Here is a 25,213-nt window from a genome sequence, read left to right as displayed (position 1 = left end):
CACTGTCAGTTCAGGGCCAGGCACACATAGGGGTTAATTAAGGACACAGCCAGCGTGACATTGTGGGCGGAGAGTTCTCCTGCTCTGAATCTTCTCCTGACTGTGTGCACTGCTGAACTTATCAAGGAGACGGAGCTCCTACCAGCACCTGAGTGAGTGCAATGCTATATCGCTGTATGTTCTGACAGTCTGGGACTGGGTGACCTGGGGCGGCCATGGGCTGGGCGGCTGCAGCTGATATATATATACTACAGCAGCCTCCCAGCCCAGGCCCCCAGCACAGCCTGTATAGATACAGTGTATATAATATATATACAGGACAGGTGCTGGGGGCCTGAGCTGGGCGGCTGTTGAAGTATATACACTGCACAGTACCACTCCCCTGTATATATACACTGCACAGCACCTCTCCTCCTGTATATATACACTGCACAGTACCACTCCTCCTGTATATATATACACTGCACAGTACCACTCCTCCTGTCCTGTATATATACACTGCACAGTACCACTCCTCCTGTCCTGTATATATACACTGCACAGTACCACTCCTCCTGTATATATATACACTGCACAGTACCACTCCTCCTGTCCTGTATATATACACTGCACAGTACCACTCCTCCTGTCCTGTATATATACACTGCACAGTACCACTCCTCCTGTCCTGTATATATACACTGCACAGCACCTCTCCTCCTGTATATATACACTGCACAGTACCACTCCTCCTGTATATATACACTGCACAGTACCACTCCTCCTGTATATATACACTGCACAGTACCACTCCTCCTGTATATATATACACTGCACAGTACCACTCCTCCTGTCCTGTATATATACACTGCACAGTACCACTCCTCCTGTCCTGTATATATACACTGCACAGTACCACTCCTCCTGTCCTGTATATATACACTGCACAGCACCTCTCCCCCTGTATATATACACTGCACAGTACCACTCCTCCTGTATATATATACACTGCACAGTACCACTCCTCCTGTCCTGTATATATACACTGCACAGTACCACTCCTCCTGTCCTGTATATATACACTGCACAGTACCACTCCTGTCCTGTATATATACACTGCACAGTACCACTCCTCCTGTCCTGTATATATACACTGCACAGTACCACTCCTCCTGTACTGTATATATACACTGCACAGTACCACTCCCCTGTATATATACACTGCACAGTACCACTCCTCCTGTATATATACACTGCACAGTACCTCTCCTCCTGTATATATACACTGCACAGCACCTCTCCTCCTGTATATATACACCGCACAGTACCACTCCTCCTGTATATATACACTGCACAGTACCACTCCCCTGTATATATACACTGCACAGTACCTCTCCTCCTGTATATATACACTGCACAGTACCACTCCTCCTGTCCTGTATATATACACTGCACAGTACCGCTCCTCCTGTCCTGTATATATACACTGCACAGTACCACTCCTCCTGTCCTGTATATATACACTGCACAGTACCACTCCTCCTGTACTGTATATATACACTGCACAGTACCACTCCTCCTGTCCTGTATATATACACTGCACAGTACCACTCCTCCTGTCCTGTATATATACACCGCACAGTACCACTCCTCCTGTATATATACACTGCACAGTACCACTCCTCCTGTATATATACACTGCACAGTACCACTCCTCCTGTATATATACACTGCACAGTACCTCTCCTCCTGTATATATACACCGCACAGTACCACTCCTACTGTCCTGTATATATACACCGCACAGTACCACTCCTCCTGTATATATACACTGCACAGTACCACTCCTCCTGTATATATACACTGCACAGTACCACTCCTCCTGTATATATACACTGCACAGTACCTCTCCCCTGTATATATACACTGCAGAATTTACAATAGCTATCACTCATGTAAGAAGTGAAATCTGGCATTGTACTATACCTATATTTCTCCGCTGTATCTGGGCATCATGAATCGTGGTATATTTTAAAGGGGGGGGGGGGGGCCCACTGAGACTCTTTCGCCCGGGGCCCTCAAAAACCTGGAGCCGGCCCTGGGTACCGGAATCCCACAACCCCAGGAACTCTGTGGGCCCCCCAGACGGCTGCTGTGAGGACTTGGGACGCCAGGAGCTGCGGTGGCTTGGGCGGCTGAGGGACTCCACGTGCAGCGGCGGCCATCTTCTATGTGCGCGCTGTGAAGAAGCAGGACGCAGCGCCAGCTTCTTCTGATCCCGGTCTTCTGCCCCATGGAACAGGTGGTCTCCGGATCCTGAGCGGTGAGCGCTGTGGAACGTCGGTGAGCGGGAGCTGAGGCAGGCGATGTTCCCTGGGGGGGAGCGGCAGCCATTACTGCAGCGCGCGCCCCGACAGTGAGGGAAGCGGCGCTCCTTATATCAGCGGTGCCCAGGAAGTGAACAGACAACCAGGCATAATAAGGAGGTGGTGCGGTGTGTGCCCTGGAAAATTGGGCCCTGCGCCATCCCTATTAAATAAGCACTTCCTTGCAGGCACCATAAATTTTAGAGGGATTAACCCCCTCCCTGCTGCACCCCCCCTGTGGAGACTGTGGGAAAATTCCAACACATAGAGCCCAGGTGCATATTGAAGCTGCTGCTTTTTTATAACTTTCCACATCTCACCTGGCTGCCTGGTGGTCTCTTTGGGGTATAATCCGGCATTTAACCCTGCTGTGTCTGAGTCTGGGAAGCGGACTGTCTCCAACTATAACTGTACTCAATCTGTGGAGTCCATCTTGTTGCCTGCCATGCATCACACTAAAGGAGCAGGAGCTGCTGATAAATTAAAGAAGTATGCCAGGGAGGATCCTCCTGATAATGTACGCACTCTCAGAAATAACCCTGCACAGGTTCAGCATAAAAATCGTCTCTCTGACAGTAATGAGGAAGGAGAACACGAGGAGCTGACTCTTAAACAGGCATCTGAGCAATTAATGCAGGCTATCTCCCTCACTAGATCATCTCTCACGGAAAAAATAGAGGATGTGCATACTGAAGTGGGTCGCTTGCGACATGATATGCAGGCTATGAGAGGGCGTATTTCGGAGGTTGAAACAAGAGTGTCTCATGTGGAGGATACCATTGCCCCCATGGAGGCTAAATTGACAAAAGCCGCTGGCTCAGTAAACGCCTGGAAACAGAAGGCAGATGATTTGGAGAACAGATTACGCCGCAATAATATTCGAATCATCGATTTGCCGGAGCGATCGGAGGGTCAGCAACCTGAACAATTTCTGGAAGACTGGCTTAAGACCTCATTGGGAGATGGATTCTCCTCGACATTTGCGGTGGAGAGGGCTCATAGGGTCCCGACAAGACCTCTCCCGCCTGGAACTCCACCTCGACCTTTCCTGGCACGTCTCCTTAATTGTAGGGACAGGGATGCTGTTCTTCGTCTGGCACGACAGAAGGGTCCTATTAAATTCAACAATGCTACCATATCGATCTTTCCGGATTTCTCCATGGAACTCCAAAAGCAGCGGTCACGATTTATGGATATCAAGAAACAACTTAGAGATAAGAATGTTGTTTACTCCATGCTCTATCCAGCCCGGCTCCGCATTGTCCATGACGGTTCCTCTTTTATTCTTTACCGACCCAGCGGAAGCGGCCGAATGGTTGCGGTCTCACGGGATGTCCAATGTGAAAGACTCCTAATCTGTGCTTATTTTGTCTAATGGCAATATAAACGGAGCTCTTCATATGGGTGCTGAGGTTATCAACAATACCGGACGCTGGATTCAGTGAGAGTATCCCCTTTTCTATTTGACTGCAGGAGTATAGCATCATACTCCTCTATTGTTCAAGTTTGGTTTGGTTTGGTTTTTTATACCAGTTTTTATTGTTTGATGTATACAGTCGCCGCCAATGCTACCTTTGTATTTTTCGTGATGTCCCTGAGCCTTGCCCGAATAATACTGTACATTATTTTTTCCTTTATATATAAACATGGGGTCTGATATTATATGCATGACCTGGAATATATGGGGTATTAAAACCCCCCGGAAGAAAATCAAGGTTTTTTCGCAGATTAAACGTCACCACCCTCATGTTGTAGCACTAGTGTAGACACATCTGACTAGAGATACAGCCTGCTGTATACAGAAGCCGTGGGTACAGTGGTCTTTCCATGCATTTCACACTAGTTATTCGAGAGGGGTCTCCCTGTTAATACACAGGGACGTTAGATGGGAGGCCAGGGAGGCGCGGCGGGATCCTGAGGGTCGCTTTGTCTTTGTGCATGCACTCATCAACTCGTGTGAATATGTGATATTATGTGTCTATAACCCTCCCCCTGCTAATACATCGATTCTTCGTATGGCACTGGGTTTCTCCTTAAAATATCCTGATGCTAATGTTATCTGTATGGGTGATTTTAATTTAGTTATGAATAATTCCCTGGATAGATTAAGGCTGGATGATGCAGTATCTGGGGAACCTCTGACTCAGCCCCCTTCCCAACTGGCACTGTTTATGGATGGTAGTGGATGGCTGGACCTATGGAGAATGAGTCACCCTGAGACCAGAGGGTATACTTGCCACTCATCTACTAAGCGATCCTTGTCCCGTATAGACTACATATTTGGGTCTAGTAATCTGGCACTGAGGGTGGATGGCATTGAACATGGTAATAGGGGGATTTCGGATCACAGTCCGGTTATTCTCAAACTTAAACACGGTCAATCTTATAACAATGTGTCCTGGAAATTGAATCCTTTTTGGTTGAAATTAATAGACTCTAGTGATAGGACGGTTGACCAGTTAAATTGTTTCATTTTTGCACACCCGGATCCCCAAAATCTTGGTTTATTTTGGGATACCCTAAAGGCACATTTAAGGGGGTGCTTGTCTTCTACAATTTCCTATATTAAAAGAATAACGACGAGGGAGGATGATGAGGTAGAGAAGCGGTTAACAGACTCGGAGGCCGCATACATAGCTAATCAAACTAGCGGTAACAGGGCTCAGTGGCTTACTTCCCAGAGGTTGTATACCCAGCATGCAGATGCTAAGTCAAAGCGTAAATTATTTTTTACCCATCAATCCTATTTTGAACTGGGGAATCAGGCCAGCACACTTCTCGCTTTTTTAGTACGCCAACATAACACCTCTAATACAATTCTGCAGATTTGTACACTCGATGGTTCATTAGTATCTAATACTGATGAAATACTACAAAGTTTTCATGATTATTACAAATCATTATATGAATCTAGTAGCGGCCTTGATGTTTCTGAATGTTTAGCTTACTTATCAGATATAACGTTTCCCTCGTTGACCCCAACCCAGCGAGCCTTTATGGATGCTGAGTTCACTCTGGAGGAAGTGGAACAAGCTATAGCGGACATGGCTACTGGGAAGGCCCCTGGACCTGATGGGTTTCCCATTGAGCTTTATAGGAAGTATCGGGATAAGCTGGCGCCACTCTTGCTGAAGGTACTCAGGGAAATCTGGGAGGGTCTATACCCGAAACATTTTACGATGCAAATATTATTGTGCTCAGGAAGGAGGGGAAGGATCCCTTGGACTGTGGATCGTATCGACCCATATCTTTGGTAACTGTAGATTACAAAATCTTTACTAAAATCCTGGCTACTAGGCTGAATACGATCATACTGGACCTTATACATCCAGATCAAACAGGTTTTATGCCTGGTAAAAGTACTTCCATCAATATTAGACGGGTTCAGTCAGTCATTCAATATAGCTCTCTAGAACCAGATAATAATTGGGCACTAGCATCATTAGCCGCGGCTAAAGCTTTTGATTCTCTTGAGTGGTCCTTCCTATCTGCATGTTTGCGGAGATAAGGTTTTGGGAATAAATTTCTGAGAGGGATAGATATATTATATACGAAACCCAGGGCACGAATGGTTGTGAATAATTCTATTTCTGAACCGTTTTCCCTACATAGGGGGACTCGTGAGGGGTGTCCTTTGTCCCCAGCCCTGTTTGCCCTGGCAGAAGAGGCTCTGGCAATACGTATAAGGTCCTCCGTTGATATTAAGGGAATACATATTGCGGATCGTGTGGATATTTATGCTGATGATAGGGTGATATTTATGGATAAAACAAATGAAACGCTGCCGCAAGTAATAACGACTATAGACAAATTTAGTAAATTCTCTGGGCTTAATATAAATTGGGATAAATCTACTTTGATGCCTTTTTCTCATACCCCAATGCCGAGTCTCGAGGCTCTCTCGTCGCTGCCCATTGTTTCTACTTTTAAATATCTAGGCATCCACATGTCTCAACATAGTCAGTTGGATTTACAACTTAATATTTACCCATTATTGGATCTGGTCAAATCTAAATTTGCAACCTGGGATAAACTCCCACTCTCTGTTGCGGGTCGTATTAATCTAATCAAAATGATATTACTCCCCAAATTAAGCTATTGCCTTCAGCATAGTGCTGTGCCAATACCTAAATCCTTCTTTGCGACTTTAAACTCCTTAATAACGTCCTTTATATGGGGGAAGACCAGGCCTAAACTTAAACTATCTACTTTACAGAGAACGAAACAGGGAGGTGGGGCGGCTTTGCCAAATTTTTACTTACCGTATATACTCGAGTATAAGCCGAGATTTTCAGCCCAAATTTTTGGGCTGAAAGTGCCCCTCTCGGCTTATACTCGAGTCACGGTCGGCGGCAGGGTCGGCGGGTGAGGGGGAGAGGGCGCCGAGGCATACATACCTGCTTCCGGGGCTCCTGGCGCTGTCCCTGCAGTCCCACGGTCTCCGGGTGCCGCAGCTCTTCCCCTGTTCAGCGGTCACGTGGGACCGCTCATTAGAGAAATGAATATGGACTCCACTCCCATAGGGGTGGAGCCGCATATTCATTTCTCTAATGAGCGGTAACGGTGACCGCTGATAGAGGAAGAGGCTGCGGCACCGAAGACCAGCTGTCCGGGGGAAAGAGCGGGACGCCGGGAGCAGGTAAGTATTACATATTCACCTGTCCGCGTTCCAAACGCCGGACGCCGCTCCATCTTCCCGGCATCTCTCCGCACTGACTGTGCAGGTCAGAGGGCGCGATGACGCATATAGTGTGCGCGCCGCCCTCTGCCTGATCAGTCAGTGCACAGAGACGCCGGGACGCTGAGGAGCTGCAAGCAAGAGAGGTGAGTATGTCATTTTTTTTTTTATTGCAGCAGCAGCAGCAATGGCACAGCTTTCTATGGTACATCTATGGGGCAATAATGAACGGTGCAGAGCACTATATGGCACAGCTATGGGGAAATAATGAACGGTGCAGAGCACTATATGGTACAGCTATGGGGCAATAATGAACGGTGCAGAGCACTATATGGCACAGCTATGGGGCCATAATGAACGGTATGGAGCATCTATTTTTATTTTTGAAATTCACCGGTAGCTGCTGCATTTTCCACCCTAGGCTTATACTCGAGTCAATAAGTTTTCCCAGTTTTTTGTGGCAAAATTAGGGGGGTCGGCTTATACTCGAGTATATACGGTATATTATCTCGCCGGGCAGGCTAGGGCGATAAATAAATGGATGCCCCATAGTCTTTTACCTAACTCTGAGAGCCACCTTCTCCACTCTGCCCGGACTGATTGTCCATTGGGGTTTTTGGAGCTGGAAAGAGTCGGTGTCCCTCGGCTGTTACCTTTACTCCGGTTGGCGCGCTTAATATGGAGACAAATAAAAAAGGTCATTAAATTCGTAGATATAGTAGCCGAGATGCCATTGTGGAACAACAGTTACCGTATTTTTCGGCATATAAGACGCACCGGACCATAAGACGCACCCCAAATTTGGGGTGAAAATTGCAGAAAAAAAGATTTTTTATAAGATGGGGGTCCGTCTTATTGTCCGAATTTACAGTATCTTACCTGTGGGCTGGTGGTGGCAGAGCAGGGTCACAGGAGGCATGGTGTCGGCAGAGGAGGGGTGAGGCGGTACGGCGTGCACCTGAGCAGGGTCCCTTCCTGCTTAGGTGGGCGACGCCACGGCCTGGTGTCCATGGGAGGGTGGCAGCAGTGGTTACCGACAGAGGTGCTGGGATGAGGAGGCACAGTGAGAGGTATGGCGTGAGAGGGGTCCCTTTCCCCGGTGAGGTGATGCAGCAGCCCGGTAATGCAGCAGAGCCGGGTGAATCCTGTTGTTACCGCGGTGGCAGAGGTGTGGAGATGAGGAGGCGCAGTGAGCGGGGTCCCTTTCCCCGGTGAGGTGATGCAGCAGCCCGGTAATGCAGCAGAGCCGGGTGAATCCTGTTGTTATCGGTGCGCGCGGCCATCTTCCTGAGGCCGCGCGTGCGCAGATGGAGGTCTCTGCTGCCCGGGGCTTCAGGAAAATAGCCGCGATGGGGATCGCGGCGGCCATTTTCCTGAAGCCGAGATGCGAACTCGGCTTCAGGAAAATGGCCGCTGCGATCCCCATCTGCGCACGCGCGGCATCCCGCGGCCATTTTCCTGAAGCCCCGGGCAGCAGAGACCTCCATCTGCGCACGCGCGGCCTCAGGAAGATGGCCGCGCGCACCGATAACAACAGGATTCAACCAGCTCTGCTGCATTACCGGGCTGCTGCATCACCTCACCGGGGAAAGGGACCCCGCTCACTGCGCCTCCTCATCTCCACACCTCTGCCGCCACACCTCTGCCGCCGCACCTCTGCCACCGCACCTCTGCCACCGCACCTCTGCCACCGCACCTCTGCCGCCACGGTCCACGGTAAGCCTGCATTGCGAATATAAGACGCACCCCCCATTTTCCCCCCTTTTTTTGGGGGGGAAAAAGTGCGTCTTATATGCCAAAAAATACGGTACTTCCCAGGATTACTGAATCACCCGTCCACTAATTTTTGGATTTCATATGGTGTTCTCTCGGTGGGCAATATACATAATCAGGGGATTTTTCTATCCTTTGAAGAATTACAAAATATTTATAATATCCCGAGATCTCAATTTTTCCGTTATCTACAATTAAGGTCAGCCTTTCAATCGCACATGCGGAATGTGGGTACAGGTCGAGATATTTCATCTTTGCCTTTAATAGGGATCCTAAATTTGCAGGGTCCTCAGGGTCTTATCTCCTCTTTATATACATATCTACTGTCCGTGGGCTCTATAAAAAGGAAGTGGGAGGGACTTCTTCCTGATGTAGTGGGAGAAGAATGGGAAGATAGTCTAGAATCTCCAACTAAAGTCTCCCCATCAATTAATAATGGATGACCCAGTTGTATATCATATACCAGTCTTATCTGACTCCGACCCGTCTTTTTAAAATGGGTCGCCTACATTCATCAGATTGTTTGCAGTGTCACTCACAAGATGCAGATTTCGTTCATATGATCTGGAATTGTCCTGTTATTCTTCATTATTGGAAAGAGGTGACGACATTGTTAACATCTCTATTGTCGATCCCTGTTCCACTTGAACCATTGACCTGCTTATTCGGGGTGTGGGATGCGGAATCCTGGGACCATTATACTGGGATTTTTCTGCGAGAGGCACTCTTTATGGCACGAAAGGTGTTGGCGTTACGGTGGATGGGTGGTTCTTGTCCATCTCTCAGGGCCTGGGTTCATTTGGTGAACTCAATTATCCCATATGAACGAACACTATATCAGAACAGAGGATGTCCAGGCAAATTTGAGACGATCTGGGGCAGATGGAATTCTTCCTGTCATACTTTATAGGTTTATGGTTTTGGGGACATTGCTTTTAAAGGTGAAATTTATGCGGAATTTTCTATTTGGCGGCGCACTACTAATGGTAGTTAATGTTATATCGTAGACGTTTTATAAGGCATAAGTGATTGACATACACTATTTGTATTCTTGCGATGTGTTAAATGTGGTGGTATACTGTAATTATCTGTACTTCATTTTATAATTGATAATGATGGACATGAATGCAGATGTGTGTACTGTATGATTTATTCTGAAAATTAATAAACGAATTTAAAAAAAAAATTGTTGTATGTACTCCAAAATTGTATCAATAAAATCATCAGCTTGATGCATAAACAAGAAGAAAAAGACCCGGTAAAAGGTCCTTTGACTGAAAAAAATAAAAGACAGGTCTCAAGAAATGGCGCTACAGACGAATTTAATGGAAATCTGCAGTGTGTGTGTGCCAGACTGGAGGTGAGCGACTGAGTATATAACGCCATTTTCTCCCTGTAGCCGCTGTTTCAGTAATCCTGCCATACGTGATTTAAACACTATTTACTGCAGATTACCATTATATCTGCAGGTAAACAGCATTTTTGAAGGAGACAGGATCCCTTTAAAGCATTGTCGCCATCTTCACAGATGGATATTGTCAGATGCAAAAACAAGCACTTCTGCAATGTACTGCTTATATAAGTGTACAGCGGTCCTTTACATATATCTTGTGTTTATGCTCATTGCCTAGGAGACGGACCATCGCTGCTGTCTAAGCTTATAATCACTGAACTGAATGTTGTCTAGGATTAGGAGGTAACAGTTTATTGACAGCTTCACAACAGTCAATAGAAAACAGCTTGTAAGCACTGCCCATGTTCTGCAGGCTAGCAGCAGTGGCCTATCTCCAAGGCAACGAGCTGTAAATTAAACTAAACTGTTAATATCTTCAAAATGACAGAACATTTTAATAAGCTGTAAATTGGTTGTATTACCTGGCACTATCTGATAATACCCATTAATGAATATGAGAGTAACCTTTTAAGATCGCAAAGCTTTACCTGGACTGGATACACTTGCAGCCACTACTCAGCTCACACTAAGGCTACTTTCAGACATAGCGCATTTTTGAGCGCTATTTTGCGGGCGCTTTTCAAAAATGCGCAATGTCATTTTCGTCTGCCGGCAAAGTGAATGAGAAATTCACTTTGCCGTTCAGACACACCGCAAAAAAACGCGGCGCTTTTGTCTGCAAACACGCCGGCGTAAAAAGAATTGACATGTCAATTCTTTACGCAGCGGCGTGTCTGCGTATCCCCATAGGGCCCCATATTACCGTCCACACACAGCACCTTTGTCCTGGGTGTCGGCGTCTTTGTACGGAGGGGTTGACACCCAGGACCGGACGTGACGTCGGACAGGAAGAGGGAAGCCCCCGCCCCCCAGTGAAGCAGCATGGAGTCCTTCAACAGAATGAGCGATCGAGACGGTAAGTATCCCCCGTGTGTGTGCCCCCTGTGCGTGTGCCGTGTGTGTCCCCCCTGTGCGTGTGCCCCCCCCACTGTGTGTGTGCCGTGTGTGTCCCCACTGTGTGTGTGCCCCCCCTGTGCGTGTGTCCCCCCCACTGTGTGTGTGCCGTGTGCGCCCTGTGTGTGTGCCGTGTCCCCCCCGCCCCCCGTGTGTATGTATGTGTGTGTGTGTGTGTGTCCCCCGTGCACTGTATGTAGTGGCAGCATGTCTGCACGGGGCTGAGAAGTCATGAATTTGATTTCTCAGCCCCGTGAACTGATGAAGCAGAGTCGGGGATGCTACGGATGCAGGTAACTATGATGGAGTTAAATTAGAATCAAATAAAGACTTCTTGCCTGTTTATTTTGATTAAAATATTTTTTCTGTGTCTGTCTTTATTTACTTTTACCGTACAGGGTTACGAGGGGGGGCGTCTGACTGACGCCTGCCCTAGTAACCTGGGGTTAGTGACAGGTGTCAATCAATCACCTGTCAGTAACCCCACCCCCATTACCTGGGTGCTGCCATTTGCACGCGCACCTGGAAGGGATGTGGCAAGCGGCCGGGGGGGGCACATCTGAGTGATGCGCCCCCCCTGGGGCACCTGTTGGGTGCTATGGGTAGCCTGGGGGGGTCCTACATCCATGGCCCCCCTCAGGATGCCCATAGTAGCCATCAGATGCTTCGCTAGCCCCATCCGGACATAACGTGCAGGGGAACCGCACGCATTTTTTTTTCATTTATTTATTTAAATAAATGAAAAAAGTGAAAGCAAAGGGTTTCCCCTGCAAGACGGGGGACCCTATGCCATTTTTTTCATTTATTTATTTATATACATGAAAAAAAGTGAAATCATGCGGTTCCCCTGCAAGGAGGGCGGAGCCCATGCCGGTTTTTTTTGGCAGCTGGCAGAATCGACATGATGTTAACTCCAGTGTGTATTGTATTGAGTCATAAAGACAGGAAATGACCTCAATGACTCTTTTTTTTTTCCCCTTTTTTTTTTTTTCAAACAAACTTTATTTTCAGTACACAATGCTGAAAAAAACGCAGCTGCAAAAAACGCAGCAAAAAACGCTGTGTGTGAAAGCAGCTGCGTTTTTTGCCTGCGTAAAAAAAACGCAGGTAAAGCAGCAGCAAAATACACGCGCGTAAAAATACGCAGCAAATACGCTGTGTGTGAAAGTAGCCTAAGACTAGTATGGGTTTACGGCCTTCAAATGTCACAGTTATTGACAGCAAGCAAATTGAGAAGAATGTGAAGGATTAAGACAAAACAGTGTATTGGATTTTTTTCACATCACATTTAGATCTCCTGATTAATACCTACAACTTAAACGTAAAGCTGTGACGACTCTCACTGTATCAGTTTGTATTGTCACTAGTCACTAACAGGCTGTCATTGAAAAAAAAACAAATACACTGTGCTGTAAACCATTATGTGTAGTAGCCCAGGCTAATAAACAACAAAAAAAACAAAAACACACAAATAGTGGACAAAAGAGCCCTACGAAAGCTATGTATCCACACCAACCCCCTTCACTTACTCAGGAGGCTCTCTTGTTGGGAAAGTCCATGAACATTAAATGGTTAGCCAATCCTGGTGTAATAGGTGCGCTTAGCCATCTTTTGCCTATTGTGTATGTGGGCCTTAAAGGAAATCTGCTACCAAGATTGTACCAATTTATCTGAGAAAAGCAAGCCGTAAAGCCAGAGACCCCGATTCCAGTGATGTGTCACTTATTGGGTTGCCTGCTGTAGTTTAAATACCATCACTGTTTTAACAGCAAGAGATCACTAAAGAACTAGTAAACCTGCTGCCATGTAGCCCTCCATATTCATGAGCCCTATATAACCCTGCCCCCACTACTAATTGGCAGCTTTCTGCCTATGCACAGAGTACAAAGAAAGCTGCCAATCAGTGGTGTGGGCAGAGATATACAGAGATAAGGATTCAGAGAACTGGTAGATCATCCGCAAATAAAAGAGTGATTTTAAGTAATGTGCACAAGTGCTTGTTACTCAAGTTTGCCTAGGGTGCTCATGTACACACCGAGTATCGCGGGTACTCGAGTGACATATTCAAGTACCCGTGCCTGTATGTTTTAAGGTTGTTAGACAGCCTGACATACACAGGCTGTCTTATAGCTATGAGACATGCGGGCGTGGGGACTCTAACATGTCCCTCGAGCACCCACAATACTTGCTGCATACCCGAGCATCTTAGGCAAACTCGAGTAATGAGCACTTGCGCTCATCACTAGTCATGTTATAAAAACTGCAGCAAGCAGCCCAGTAAGTGATAAATCACAGGAATTAGAGTCTCTGCCCCTACATCATGTTGCTCTCAGATGGGGTAACAAAAATCAGGTGACAGATTCCCTTTAAATGGCCAAAGTTGGAAAAAAACAAACTTGAATACCTACTTTGGTAAACAGGGTCTGTCTAGACTTTACATGAATAAGGTGAACGCTGCCATTTCTCTCTCCAACTAACAGGAACCGTCCTTCATAACAAAGGTCAACAACATCAACTTCGGTATCTGCAATAGTAATAACATATTACATATGCAATATATAATAAATATAAAGCACAAACATTTTCTGTAGAATTTATCTTTCAGTTAACAAACTACGAAAAAATACAGAGTTATCCACATCATTCATATGATGAAACTAGCTGTTTCCAGCCAGCTAACGCTCGGCACGCTCATTGCTATCTAATTAACGCTGCTGGTGATTAAACTAAAGTAAATAATGACAACATTCAATAGCGCTTACGCAGGTGGTAAATTAACTTAAAATGAAGTTAATAACAATAATGGTGGTAATGTGGTGGGGGGCCGGGATTATCTGTGGTAATGTGGTGGGGGGGCGGGATTATCTGTGGTAATGTGGTGGGGGGGGCGGGATTATGTGTGGTAATGTGGAGGGGCAGAATTATCTGTGGTAATGTGGTGGGGGGCGGGATTATGTGTGGTGATGTGGTGGGGGGGCGGGATTATGTGTGGTAATGTGGTGGGGGCGGGATTATGTGTGGTAATGGGGTGGGGGGCGGGATTGTGTGTGGTAATGGGGTGGGGGGGCGGGATTGTGTGTGGTAATGGGGTGGGGGGGCGGGATTGTGTGTGGTAATGGGGTGGGGGGCGGGATTATGTGTGGTAATGGGGTGGGGGGCGGGATTATGTGTGGTAATGGGGTGGGGGGGCGGGATTATGTGTGGTAATGGGGTGGGGGGGCGGGATTATGTGTGGTAATGGGGTGGGGGGGCGGGATTATGTGTGGTAATGGGGTGGGGGGGCGGGATTATGTGTGGTAATGGGGTGGGGGGGCGGGATTATGTGTGGTAATGGGGTGGGGGGGGGCGGGATTATGTGTGGTAATGGGGTGGGGGGGCGGGATTATGTGTGGTAATGGGGTGGGGGGGCGGGATTATGTGTGGTAATGGGGTGGGGGGGCGGGATTATGTGTGGTAATGGGGTGGGGGGGCGGGATTATGTGTGGTAATGGGGTGGGGGGCGGGATTATGTGTGGTAATGGGGTGGGGGGCGGGATTATGTGTGGTAATGGGGTGGGGGGGCGGGATTATGTGTGGTAATGGGGTGGGGGGGCGGGATTATGTGTGGTAATGGGGTGGGGGGGCGGGATTATGTGTGGTAATGGGGTGGGGGGGCGGGATTATGTGTGGTAATGGGGTGGGGGGGCGGGATTATGTGTGGTAATGGGGTGGGGGGGCGGGATTATGTGTGGTAATGGGGTGGGGGGGCGGGATTATGTGTGGTAATGGGGTGGGGGGGCGGGATTATGTGTGGTAATGGGGTGGGGGGGCGGGATTATGTGTGGTAATGGGGTGGGGGGGCGGGATTATGTGTGGTAATGGGGTGGGGGGCGGGATTATGTGTGGTAATGGGGTGGGGGGGCGGGATTATGTGTGGTAATGGGGTGGGGGGGCGGGATTATGTGTGGTAATGGGGTGGGGGGGCGGGATTATGTGTGGTAATGGGGTGGGGGGGCGGGATTGTGTGTGGTAATGGGGTGGGGGGGCGGGATTGTGTGTGGTAATGTGGTGGGGGGCGGGATTATGTGTGGTGATGTGGTGGGGTGCGGGATTATCTCTGGTGATGTGGTGGGGGGCGAGATTATGTGTGGTGATGTGTTGGGGGGCGGGATTATGTGTGGTGATGTGGTGGGGGGCGGGATTATGTGTGGTGATGTGGTGGGAGGCGAGATTATGTGTGGTGATGTGTTGGGGGGCGGGATTATGTGTGGTGATGTGTTGGGGGGCGGGATTGTGGGTGGTGATGTGTTGGGGGGCGGGATTGTGTGTGGTAATGTGGTGAGGCTGGGAGTGTGTGTGGTAATGTGGTGGGGGCGGGATTGTGTGTGGTAATGTGGTGGGGGGCGGGATTATGTGTGGTAATGTGTTGGGGGCGGGATTGTGTGTGGTAATGTGGTGGGGCTGGGAGTGTGTGTGGTAATGTGGTAGGGGGCGGGATTATGTGTGGTAATGTGGTGGGGGGCGGGATTATGTGTGGTAATGTGTTGGGGGGCGGGATTGTGTGTGGTAATGTGGTGGGGCTGAAAGTGTGTGTGGTAATTTGGTGGGGGGCGGGATTATGTGTGGTAATGTGGTGGGGGGCGGGATTATGTGTGGTGATGTGGTGGGAGGCGAGATTGTGTGTGGTGATGTGTTGGGGGGCGGGATTGTGTGTGGTGATGTGTTGGGGGGCGGGATTGTGTGTGGTAATGTGGTGAGGCTGGGAGTGTGTGTGGTAAAGTGGTGGGGGGCGGGATTATGTGTGGTAATGTGGTGGGGGGCGGGATTATGTGTGGTAATGTGTTGGGGGGCGGGATTGTGTGTGGTAATGTGGTGGGGCTGGGAGTGTGTGTGGTAATGTGGTGGGGCTGGGAGTGTGTGTGGTAATGTGGTGGGGGGCGGGATTATGTGTGGTAATGTGGTGGGGGGCGGGATTATGTGTGGTAATGTGTTGGGGGGCGGGATTGTGTGTGGTAATGTGGTGGGGCTGGGAGTGTGTGTGGTAATGTGGTGGGGGGCGGGATTATGTGTGGTAATGTGGTGGGGGGCGGGATTATGTGTGGTAATGGGGTGGGGGGGCGGGATTATGTGTGGTAATGGGGTGGGGGGGCGGGATTATGTGTGGTAATGTATTTTATGTGTGGTAATGGGGTGGGGGGGCGGGATTATGTGTGGTAATGGGGTGGGGGGCGGGATTGTGTGTGGTAATGGGGTGGGGGGCGGGATTATGTGTGGTAATGGGGTGGGGGGCGGGATTATGTGTGTTAATGTGGTGGGGGGCGGGATTATGTGTGTTAATGTGGTGGGGGGCGGGATTATGCGTGGTGATGTGGTGGGGGCGAGATTATGTGTGGTGATGTGTTGGGGGCGGGATTATGTGTGGTGATGTGTTGGGGGGCGGGATTGTGTGTGGTAATGTGGTGGGGCTGGGAGTGTGTGTGGTAATGTGGTGGGGCTGGGAGTGTGTGTGGTAATGTGGTGGGGTGCGGGATTATCTGTGGTGATGTGATGGGGGGCGAGATTATGTGTGGTGATGTGTTGGGGGGCGGGATTATGTGTGGTGATGTGTTGGGGGGCGGGATTGTGTGTGGTAATGTGGTGGGGCTGGGAGTGTGTGTGGTAATTTGGTGGGGGGCGGGATTATGTGTGGTAATGTGGTGGGGGGCGGGATTATGTGTGGTGATGTGGTGGGAGGCGAGATTATGTGTGGTGCTGTGTTGGGGGCGGGATTATGTGTGGTGATGTGTTGGGGGGCGGGATTGTGGGTGGTGATGTGTTGGGGGGCGGGATTGTGTGTGGTAATGTGGTGAGGCTGGGAGTGTGTGTGGTAATGTGGTGGGGGCGGGATTATGTGTGGTAATGTGGTGGGGGCGGGATTATGTGTGGTGATGTGGTGGGAGGCGAGATTATGTGTGGTGATGTGTTGGGGGGCGGGATTATGTGTGGTGATGTGTTGGGGGGCGGGATTGTGGGTGGTGATGTGTTGGGGGGCGGGATTATGTGTGGTAATGTGGTGGGGGGCGGGATTATGTGTGGTAATGGGGTGGGGGGGCGGGATTATGTGTGGTAATGGGGTGGGGGGGCGGGATTATGTGTGGTAATGGGGTGGGGGGGCGGGATTATGTGTGGTAATGTATTTTATGTGTGGTAATGGGGTGGGGGGGCGGGATTATGTGTGGTAATGGGGTGGGGGGCGGGATTGTGTGTGGTAATGGGGTGGGGGGCGGGATTATGTGTGGTAATGGGGTGGGGGGCGGGATTATGTGTGTTAATGTGGTGGGGGGCGGGATTATGTGTGTTAATGTGGTGGGGGGCGGGATTATGCGTGGTGATGTGGTGGGGGGCGAGATTATGTGTGGTGATGTGTTGGGGGCGGGATTATGTGTGGTGATGTGTTGGGGGGCGGGATTGTGTGTGGTAATGTGGTGGGGCTGGGAGTGTGTGTGGTAATGTGGTGGGGCTGGGAGTGTGTGTGGTAATGTGGTGGGGTGCAGGATTATCTGTGGTGATGTGGTGGGGGGCGAGATTATGTGTGGTGATGTGTTGGGGGGCGGGATTATGTGTGGTGATGTGTTGGGGGGCGGGATTGTGTGTGGTAATGTGGTGGGGCTGGGAGTGTGTGTGGTAATTTGGTGGGGGGCGGGATTATGTGTGGTAATGTGGTGGGGGGCGGGATTATGTGTGGTGATGTGGTGGGAGGCGAGATTATGTGTGGTGCTGTGTTGGGGGGCGGGATTATGTGTGGTGATGTGTTGGGGGGCGGGATTGTGGGTGGTGATGTGTTGGGGGGCGGGATTGTGTGTGGTAATGTGGTGAGGCTGGGAGTGTGTGTGGTAATGTGGTGGGGGCGGGATTATGTGTGGTAATGTGGTGGGGGCGGGATTATGTGTGGTGATGTGGTGGGAGGCGAGATTATGTGTGGTGATGTGTTGGGGGGCGGGATTATGTGTGGTGATGTGTTGGGGGGCGGGATTGTGGGTGGTGATGTGTTGGGGGGCGGGATTGTGTGTGGTAATGTGGTGAAGCTGGGAGTGTGTGTGGTAATGTGGTGGGGGCGGGATTATGTATGGTAATGTGGTGGGGGGCGGGATTATGTGTGGTAATGTGTTGGGGGCGGGATTGTGTGTGGTAATGTGGTGGGGCTGGGAGTGTGTGTGGTAATGTGGTAGGGGGCGGGATTATGTGTGGTAATGTGGTGGGGGGCGGGATTATGTGTGATAATGTGTTGGGGGGGCGGGATTGTGTGGTGATGTGTTGGGGGGCGGGATTGTGTGGTGATGTGTTGGGGGCGGGATTGTGTGTGGTAATGTGGTGGGGCTGGGTTTGTTTTTTGTAATGTGGTGGGGCTGGGAGTGTGTGTGGTAATGTGGTGGGGGGCGGGATTATGTGTGGTAATGTGGTGGGGGGCGGGATTATGTGTGGTAATGTGTTGGGGGGCGGGATTGTGTGTGGTAATGTGGTGGGGCTGGGAGTGTGTGTGGTAATGTGGTGGGGGGCGGGATTATGTGTGGTAATGTGGTGGGGGGCGGGATTATGTGTGGTAATGTGTTGGGGGGCAGGATTGTGTGTGGTAATGTGGTGGGGCTGGGAGTGTGTGTGGTAATTTGGTGGGGGGCGGGATTATGTGTGGTAATGTGGTGGGGGGCGGGATTATGTGTGGTGATGTGGTGGGAGGCGAGATTATGTGTGGTGATGTGTTGGGGGGCGGGATTGTGTGTGGTGATGTGTTGGGGGGCGGGATTGTGTGTGGTAATGTGGTGAGGCTGGGAGTGTGTGTGGTAATGTGGTGGGGGCGGGATTATGTGTGGTAATGTGGTGGGGGGCGGGATTATGTGTGGTAATGTGGTGGGGCTGGGAGTGTGTGTGGTAATGTGGTGGGGGGCGGGATTATGTGTGGTAATGGGGTGGGGGGGCGGGATTGTGTGTGGTAATGGGGTGGGGGGCGGGATTATGTGTGGTAATGGGGTGGGGGGGCGGGATTATGTGTGGTAATGGGGTGGGGGGGCGGGATTATGTGTGGTAATGGGGTGGGGGGGCGGGATTATGTGTGGTAATGGGGTGGGGGGGCGGGATTATGTGTGGTAATGGGGTGGGGGGGCGGGATTATGTGTGGTAATGGGGTGGGGGGGCGGGATTATGTGTGGTAATGGGGCGGGGGGCGGGATTATGTGTGGTAATGGGGCGGGGGGCGGGATTATGTGTGGTAATGGGGGGGGCGGGATTATGTGTGGTAATGGGGTGGGGGGGTGGGATTATGTGTGGTAATGGGGTGGGGGGGCGGGATTATGTGTGGTAATGGGGTGGGGGGGCGGGATTATGTGTGGTAATGGGGTGGGGGGGCGGGATTATGTGTGGTAATGGGGTGGGGGGGCGGGATTATGTGTGGTAATGGGGTGGGGGGGCGGGATTATGTGTGGTAATGGGGTGGGGGGGCGGGATTATGTGTGGTAATGGGGTGGGGGCGGGATTATGTGTGGCAATGGGGTGGGGGGCGGGATTATGTGTGGTGATGTGGTGGGGGGCGAGATTATGTGTGGTGATGTGTTGGGGGGCGGGATTATGTGTGGTGATGTGTTGGGGGGCTGGGAGTGTGTGTGGTAATGTGGTGAGGCGCGGGATTATGTGTGGTAATGTGGTGGGGGGCGGGATTATGTGTGGTAATGTGTTGGGGGGCGGGATTGTGTGTGGTAATGTGGTGGGGCTGGGAGTGTGTGTGGTAATGTGGTGGGGGGCGGGATTATGTGTGGTAATGTGGTGGGGGGTGGGATTATGTGTGGTAATGTGGTGGGGGGGCGGGATTATGTGTGGTGATGTGGTGGGATTGTGTGGTGTGATGTGTTGGGGGCGGGATTATGTGTGGTAATTGGTTGGGGGGACGGGATTGTGTGTGGTAATGGGGTGGGGGGGCGGGATTATGTGTGATGTGGTGGGGGGGCGGGATTGTGTGTGGTAATGTGGGGGCGGGATTGTGTGTGGTAATGGGGTGGGGGGGCGGGATTGTGTGTGGTGATGTGGTGGGGGGCGGAGCTACTGTGCAGGGGCGGGATTAGCGAGTAATCACGATGCCTCTTATATATATAGATGCGTATCAGAAAATAATCCCATGATTTATCAGAATTTAACCAAAACCTATCCCCTTACTCATGCTGCGTCTATCAAGTATCAGAAAATCCTGGGAGACTGTCATGTCTTCCACAAGAAAGCTGAAGCTTGGAAGTCATTCGACCTTTCTTTTAAATCACATAGCTTTTATTAAAGCATATGACACACCAGTAACACAGTCTGACACAATTTCCAGACAGGTACAAGAAGAAAAAAAAAAGGAAAAAATCCAGCTTACCACCTCGGTGTGTAACAGCACGGACTACAAGCAGACCACTTGAGTGTTCAATGAAAAAAAGCAGGATGAGTCCAGCTGATAAAGCTTGTCTTCATTCCAAATTCGTATAAAAGTGACATGGCACCCATATGTGCAGCTACGCGTTTCGAACAAGAGCTGTGTACTTTGTCAAAGCTGCAATGCACACAACTAACCCACCATTTATACAATGGTCAATAAACCACACCTCCCAAAACAAGAAAAAAAAAATCAAGTGACATAAAACCAACAACAGAAATTGTTTAAAATCGCAACGACGCAAATAAACGCAAACAGCACATAAGTAAAGAACGCAAATTAGTAATGGAATAATAATTCCTCGCGGAGATTCAATCCTGCTGGACTACAAGTGTTCGGATAAAACATCCAATAGGCTTCCCGATCACGAAGGTGTTTTCTGATGTTTCCTCCCCTTCATGTCAAATTAGTTTTCTCAATGGCATAAACTTGAAAGGATGATGTATTCCGCCCATGGACCTGTACAAAATGTCTGGAAGCCTGTGACATTGTATGAAATGATTCTGAAATACTATAAATGTCAGTAAGATGTTCAGAAATGTGGTTTTTTTAATTCCTAATAGTGCATCCAACATACATTTTATCGCAACTGGAACAGTGAATGATGTATACTACATTCTCACTATTGCAGTTAGATATTGTTTAATATCAAAGTGCTTAGCCGCATTAGAGTTACTGAAGGTTTTTGTTAGACACAACTTTGCACATCCTACATCGGTTTTCACCACATTTAAAAAACCCCTTACAATCCAGCCATGTACAGGTCCTTCTCAAAAAATTAGCATATAGTGTTAAATTTCATTATTTACCATAATGTAATGATTACAATTAAACTTTCATATATTATAGATTCATTATCCACCAACTGAAATTTGTCAGGTCTTTTATTGTTTTAATACTGATGATTTTGGCATACAACTCCTGATAACCCAAAAAACCTGTCTCAATAAATTAGCATATTTCACCCGTCCAATCAAATAAAAGTGTTTTTTAATAACAAACAAAAAAACCATCAAATAATAATGTTCAGTTATGCACTCAATACTTGGTCGGGAATCCTTTGGCAGAAATGACTGCTTCAATGCGGCGTGGCATGGAGGCAATCAGCCTGTGACACTGCTGAGATGTTATGGAGGCCCAGGATGCTTCAATAGCGGCCTTAGGCTCATCCAGAGTGTTGGGTCTTGCGTCTCTCAACTTTCTCTTCACAATATCCCACAGATTCTCTATGGGGTTCAGGTCAGGAGAGTTGGCAGGCCAATTGAGCACAGTAATACCATGGTCAGTAAACCATTTACCAGTGGTTTTGGCACTGTGAGCAGGTGCCAGGTCGTGCTGAAAAATGAAATCTTCATCTCCATAAAGCATTTCAGCCGATGGAAGCATGAAGTGCTCCAAAATCTCCTGATAGCTAGCTGCATTGACCCTGCCCTTGATGAAACACAGTGGACCAACACCAGCAGCTGACATGGCACCCCACAACCATCACTGACTGTGGGTACTTGACACTGGACTTCAGGCATTTTGGCATTTCCTTCTCCCCAGTCTTCCTCCAGACTCTGGCACCTTGATTTCCGAATGACATGCAAAATTTGCTTTCATCAGAAAAAAGTACTTGGGACCACTTAGCAACAGTCCAGTGCTGCTTCTCTGTAGCCCAGGTCAGGCGCTTCTGCCGTTGTTTATGGTTCAAAAGTGGCTTTACCTGGGGAATGCGGCACCTGTAGCCCATTTCCTGCACACGCCTGTGCACGGTGGCTCTGGATGTTTCCACACCAGACTCAGTCCACTGCTTCCTCAGGTTCCCCAAGGTCTGGAATCGGTCCTTCTCCACAATCTTCCTCAGAGTCCGGTCACCTCTTCTCGTTGTACAGCGTTTTCTGCCACATTGTTTCCTTCCAACAGACTTACCATTGAGGTGCCTTGATACAGCACTCTGGGAACAGCCTATTTGTTGAGAAATTTCTTTCTGGGTCTTACCCTCTTGCTTGAGGGTGTCAATGATGGCCTTCTTGACATCTGTCAGGTCGCTAGTCTTACCCATGATGGGGGTTTTGAGTAATGAACCAGGCAGGGAGTTTTTAAAAGCCTCAGGTATCTTTTGCATGTGTTTAGAGTTAATTAGTTGATTCAGAAGATTAGGGTAATAGGTCATTTAGAGAACCTTTTCTTGATATGCTAATTTATTGAGACAGGTTTTTTGGGTTATCAGGAGTTGTATGCCAAAATCATCAGTATTAAAACAATAAAAGACCTGACAAATTTCAGTTGGTGGATAATGAATCTATAATATATGAAAGTTTAATTGTAATCATTACATTATGGTAAATAATGAAATTTAACACTATATGCTAATTTTTTGAGAAGGACCTGTATGTCTATCCTGGTTGGTACAATGTGGGTTAGAGACAATGTTACCCACCAGTTGGGGCTCTTTTTGCAACAACTGCACAACCCAAACTTAGTACTTTGGACAAAATACTGTCCTCTTCCAAAATTGGAAGATATTTGTAAAAAATTCTCTTGATATCCAAAAATTGGGGACTATATTGTAAAGAAAGAACGAGTTTATTGTCCCATTTTTTTGCCTTGCAAAAGTGTTATCTAAAAAATCATGACGATTTTTCTGTCCCACAATTTTTTTGCCCTATTTAGCATCCAGGCAGGGTAACCTCTATTCCCACAGTCCAGAAATTCACCCTTTAATTTATCATCCTCACTACAATTTCGTTTAATGGGGGTGTACTCACCCACAGGTATTGATCTTACTGTGTGCTTGGGGTGACTACTGGACGCATGTAGTATACTGTTTCCAGACAAAGGTTTAGAGAATGTACAAGTGGTAATTTTGTTGTTCAAACCACTTAACCCCTTTACCCCCAAGGGTGGTTTGCACGTTAATGACCGGGCCAATTTTTGCAATTCTGACCACTGTCCCTTTATGAGGTTATAACTTTGGAACGCGTCAACGTATCCTGATGATTCTGACATTGTTTTCTCGTGACATATTGTACTTCATGTCAGTAGTAAACATTTCTTTATTACCTGCGTTTATTTGTGGAAAAAAACAGAAATTTGGGGAAAATTTTGAAAATTTCGCAATTTTCTAACTTTGAATTTTTATGCCCTTAAATCACAAAGATATAGCACACAAAATACTTAACAAGTAACATTTCCCACATGTCTACTTTACATCAGCACAATTTTGGAACCAAAATTATTTTTTGTTAGGGAATTATAAGGGTTAAAAGTTGACCAGCAATTTCTCATTTTTACAACACCATTTTTTTTAGGGACCATATCACATTTGAAGTCACTTTGAGGGGTCTATATGAAAGAAAATACCCAAGTGTGACACCATTCTAAAAACTGCACATCTCAAGGTAATCAAAACCACATTCAAGAAGTTTATTAACCCTTCAGGTGTTTCACAGGAATTTTTGAAATGTTTAAAAAAAAAAATGAACATTTAACTTTTTTTCACAAAAAATTTACTTCAGCTCCAATTTGTTTTATTTTACCAAGGGCAACAGGAGAAATTGGACCCCAAAAGTTGTTGACAATTTGTCCTGAGTACGCTGATACCCCATATGTGGGGGGTAAACCACTGTTTGGGCGCATGGCAGAGCTCGGAAGGGGAAGAGCGCCATTAGACTTTTCAATGCAAAATTGACTGGAATTGAGATGGGACGCCATGTCGAGTTTGGAGAGCCCCTGATGTGCCTAAACATTGAAACCCCCCACAAGTGACACCATTTTGGAAAGTAGACCCCCTAAGGAACTTATCTAGAGGTGTGGTGAGCACTTTGACCCACCAAGTGCTTCACAGAAGTTTATAATGTAGAGCTGTAAAAATAAAAAATCATATTTTTTCACAAAAATTATCTTTTCGCCCCTATTTTTTATTTTCCCAAGGGTAACAGGAGAAATTGGACCCCAAAAGTTGTTGTGCAATTTGTCCCGGGTATGCTGATACTCCATATGTTGAGGTAAATCCCTGTTTGGGCGCACGGGAGAGCTCGGAAGGGAAGGAGCACTGTTTTACTTTTTCAATGCAGAATTGGCTGGAATTGAGATCGGACGCCATGTCGCGTTTGGAGAGCCCTGATGTGCCTAAACAGTGGAAACCCCCCAACTGTAACTGAAACCCTAACCCAAACACACCCCTAACCCTAATCCCAACCATAACCCTAACCACACCCCTAACCCTAATCCCAACCGTAAATGTTATCCAAACCCTGACTTTAGCCCCAACCCTAACCCTAACTTTAGCCCCAACCCTAACCCTAAATTTAGCCCCAACCCTAACGGGAAAATGGAAATAAATAATTTTTTTAAAATTTTATTATTTTTCCCTAACTAAGGGGGTGATGAAGGGAGGTTTGATTTACTTTTAGTGTTTTTTTTAGCGGATTTTTATGATTGGCAGCCGTCACACACTAAAAGACGCTTTTTATTGCAAAAAATAGTTTTTGTGTCTCCAAATTTTGAGAGCTATAATTTTTCCTTATTTTGGTCCACAGAGTCATGTGAGGTCTTGCTTTTTGCGGGACGAGTTGACGTTTTTATTGGTACCATTTTCAGGCACGTGACAT

General features: G+C 48.0%; 1 protein-coding gene across 1 annotated transcript in view; it reads right to left on the bottom strand.

Annotated features, from left to right (window-relative positions):
* Positions 1 to 25,213, bottom strand: part of KNTC1 (kinetochore associated 1) — a 352,480-nt gene that overhangs the window by 279,627 nt on the left and 47,640 nt on the right. Inside the window, exon 4 of the mRNA XM_077293161.1 lies at positions 13,612 to 13,727. Coding sequence (XP_077149276.1) covers positions 13,612 to 13,727 — 116 coding nt within the window. The remainder of the gene's footprint in view (positions 1 to 13,611; positions 13,728 to 25,213) is intronic.

The sequence above is a fragment of the Ranitomeya variabilis genome, chromosome 1 (assembly GCF_051348905.1).
Source record: "Ranitomeya variabilis isolate aRanVar5 chromosome 1, aRanVar5.hap1, whole genome shotgun sequence".
NCBI classification, from domain to species: domain Eukaryota; kingdom Metazoa; phylum Chordata; class Amphibia; order Anura; family Dendrobatidae; genus Ranitomeya; species Ranitomeya variabilis.
This window is presented reverse-complemented; position numbering and strand designations above follow the sequence as displayed.